Genomic DNA, 3,530 nt, shown 5'->3' with positions numbered 1-3,530 from the left:
GCCAATTGTTCTGTGTACGTGCTTTTCCCAAAATTACAGGGATTACCCTTTCCTTTATTACTTTATTTCAGTACTTGTCCCCACCCATTGTTAGACTTCCCTTTGAAGAATATAGGTCCCGCGTCTTGCAAATATTTCAGTTCTATCTCAGCTATGCTCTGAAGTAGTCCGAAAATTGTGATTGCTAGTCAGTCTTATTTTTTTGTATTATTATTATACTATGTAATTTTTTCTAAGATGGACAAATTCCATGTACCGAGTGTTCCGTCGACGAGTAGAAGTAGTGATAGCATCGAGCCCGAAAAAAAGAAACAAAAGTTAGTGCGCCGGCAGTATAGTGGTGATTATTTATCTTACGGTTTTTTTTGGTGTGGTGATAAAACGTGCCCAATCCCTGAGTGTATTGTTTGTGGTGAAAAACTTACTAATGCTGCTATGGTTCCCAGTAAATTGAAACGACATTTGTCAACAAAACATTCTTCTCTGTCAAGCAAAGATGTCAATTATTTTCGTCGGTTGTTGGAACAAAACCAAAAACAAGCAGCATTCATGACTACAACAGTATGTGTTTCGGACAAAGTACAGGAAGCTAGCTATAAAGTAGCCGAACTTATCGTAAAGGCCAAAAAACCACATACAATAGCTGAAACGTTATTAATGCCTGCTTGTAAAGAGATGGTGAAAATAGTCCTGGGTTCAGAAGCTGCTAGTGAAATATCAAAAATTCCTCTTTCTGCTGACACAATCAGTCGCCGAGTTATTGAGATGTCCAGTGACATTGAAGACATTATGAAGGAGAAAATCAAGAGCAGTGGAAAGTTCTCACTTCAGATCGACGAGTCCACCGATATTAGCGGCCACGCACAACTTCTTGCTTATATTCGGTACATCGATGGTAATGTAATTGCAACTAATTTCTTTTTTTGCAAACAACTTCCCGAGCGAGCCACTGGTGAAGAAATATTTCGTGTAACTAACGAATATGTGCTCAAAAATGAATTAAAATGGAAGGACTGTGTTAGTGTTTGTACAGACGGAGCCGCAGCTATGACAGGCCGAGTGAAAGGATTTGTAGCTCAAGTACGTGAAATTAATTCTAACATACGATGCGATCATTGTCTTATTCACCGCGAAGCCATTGTTGCTAAATCTTTGCCACCTTCTCTGAAAGTTGTGCTGGACGAAGTAGTAAAAGTCGTAAACTTTGTCAAATTGCGACCCCTAAATTCGCGGCTATTTTCCGTTTTGTGTCAGGAAATGGAATCAGAACACACCACACTCCTGCTACATACAGAAGTACGGTGGTTATCAAGAGGAAAAGTATTAACGCGAATATTGGAACTTAAAGACGAGGTACGTGCATTTTTGACTGTCGAAAGGCACGAGTACGCGGATTTATTTGCAGATGATGAATGGGTATGTAAGTTGGCGTATCTTTCTGATATTTTCGTACACTTGAATGAACTGAACAGAAAAATGCAAGGTAGGAACGAAAATATTCTTACTAGTATGGATAAGATTCAAGGATTTGTGAATAAGCTAAATTTGTGGATACAGAGAATTGAAAATGGTTCATTTGAAATGTTCTCGACTGTATGGTCACTTGCTTCCGGTAATAAAGTGATGATGGATCTAATTAAAGAACATTTACAAATCTTGCAGCAGAGGTTTAAGAAGTATTTTGGAGACAGTGTTGAAGATATCGACTGGGTTCGTAATCCATTCGTTGCGATTTCAGAATCTCTACCTATTCATTTACAAGAGGAACTCGCGGAATTAAAAGCAGACAGAACATTGAAATTACAACTCCTCGAAGTGCCTTTGGATACATTTTGGTTGGCAGTAAGAAGTGAATACCCGGCTATCTCCGAGATGGCAGTTAATATGTTATTGCCATTTTCTACTACGTATTTGTGTGAACTGGGCTTCTCGACGTTGACTGAAATTAAAACATCAAAGAGGGAGAGACTCAGATCTGTCGATGAAGAAATGAGACTAGCATTGTCAATGATTTCACCACGGATCAGCCATCTGTGTGCAGCTAAGCAGGTGCAAATATCACATTGAAACGGTATAAGTAGAATTATTTATTTTAATAGTAGTAGAAAAGTGTATTTGTTACACTATACACTCTACAGTGAATTAAAGTTCATAAATTTTAATAAACGCACGAATTGATGTCTGTTTAATAATAATAATAATAATAATAGGTTAGTGGCATTATGTAATTCTATTAATAGTATAATAAATACGTTTTTAAGGGGAATAACATTTTGGTGTGCCATGTTGAGTCGTGTCGAGTCATAAGTGTGCCGCGAGTAGAAAAAGGTTGCGGAACTCTGAGTTAAAGGTAAAAAATTGAACTTAGATCAAACTTATAACTTAGAAAGTAATTTTCGTTTTTTAAATAAAATATAATACAAAATATTGTAAACTTTTATAAGATTTTAAAAAGCAAAGATGATCAATACGCCGATCACTCACTTTAATTCTTATTTTAGTAATGAAAAGTCTTGCTACCGAGAATGCCCTTTTCGATTCAATTGATGTGATTGGAATCATGTTTAATGCATTTAAGAGAAGACAGATATAATGTGTTTTTTCACCTGTAGCCTGAAAGATTTCGAGTTTGTTTTCTAGATTGTAGTACTTCTTTTGCTCTCTGGTATTTTTGATTTAATAGCGGCATCAAGCTTATAGCTCAATAATTTGGCAATTCGTTTGGCTTCAATAATCAGGTTTATGAAAAAAAACTTCATACTTGCAGACTTTATACTCGTTTGTATCTTTGCCCAATTTGCACAATCTGGCGTTACGCATTTATTGAAGCTACTGGGCATGGTTAAAAATTAAGACAGCGTAAGCACAATTATTCCATATATTACAGGTTCTGACAAGTAGAGAATTTTCAGAGTCCTGGCACAAATAAGCTACGTATTGATTATCGACCATTTGTGGCACGCCATAACGAGCAAAAATTTAAAAAAAGTAATATGTAGGTTCAAAATTAATAAATACAAATGTATTCTGACAGTGAATGAGATAAGAAATTTTGCAAATAAAAAGCATAATTATCTCATTTCTTAAAATTTCTTAAAAATTCACTTTTTTATTATTTTGTGTTAAAGTTAAGAAATTTTGCAAATAAAAAGCATAATTAACTTTAACACAAAATAATAAAAAAAAGTGAATTTTTAAGAAATTTACGGGATTTCCCGGGATAAGAAAAATTTCCCGGGATATTTCCCGGGTTAGAAAAACAACCGGGATCCCGGAATCCCGTTTGAGAAACACTAGTGTAGAGGAAGATCTCGGTGAGGAATCACATTACACTATTAAAACAGTTTATGATCTAATTCAGGAGAAATTCTCTCAACTTTCTGTGGATTTGAGTGAAATTAAGGAAGAGTATTACAAGACATTATTACTATTACAAGACACATTATATCTGTCTTGTAATAGTAATAAAGAAACTGACATAAATAAATCAGTAGTTTGATCATTTGTTAACTCACGCCTTGTTGAATATT

The 3,530-nt window shown here is 35.2% G+C and overlaps 1 protein-coding gene across 1 annotated transcript; it reads left to right on the top strand.

Annotated features, from left to right (window-relative positions):
- The first annotated feature begins 237 nt into the window (after positions 1 to 237).
- LOC111614141 (zinc finger BED domain-containing protein 5-like) lies at positions 238 to 2,067 on the top strand. The gene has a single exon (XM_023355524.1). The coding sequence runs from the start codon at positions 238 to 240 to the stop codon at positions 2,065 to 2,067; it is 1,830 nt and encodes a 609-aa protein (XP_023211292.1).
- The last annotated feature ends 1,463 nt before the right edge of the window (positions 2,068 to 3,530 follow it).

This window comes from Centruroides sculpturatus, unplaced genomic scaffold (assembly GCF_000671375.1).
Source record: "Centruroides sculpturatus isolate CEXI.00-Female unplaced genomic scaffold, Cexi_2.0 scaffold2108, whole genome shotgun sequence".
Taxonomy (NCBI): Eukaryota; Metazoa; Arthropoda; class Arachnida; order Scorpiones; family Buthidae; genus Centruroides; species Centruroides sculpturatus.
Note: the sequence above shows the minus strand (reverse complement) of the source record. Positions and strands in the feature narration are given on the sequence as shown.

What these genes read in the sequence shown, in the direction of transcription:
- LOC111614141 (XM_023355524.1), top strand. Translation starts at nt 238, where the DNA reads ATGGACAAATTCCATGTACCGAGTGTTCCGTCGACGAGTAGAAGTAGT.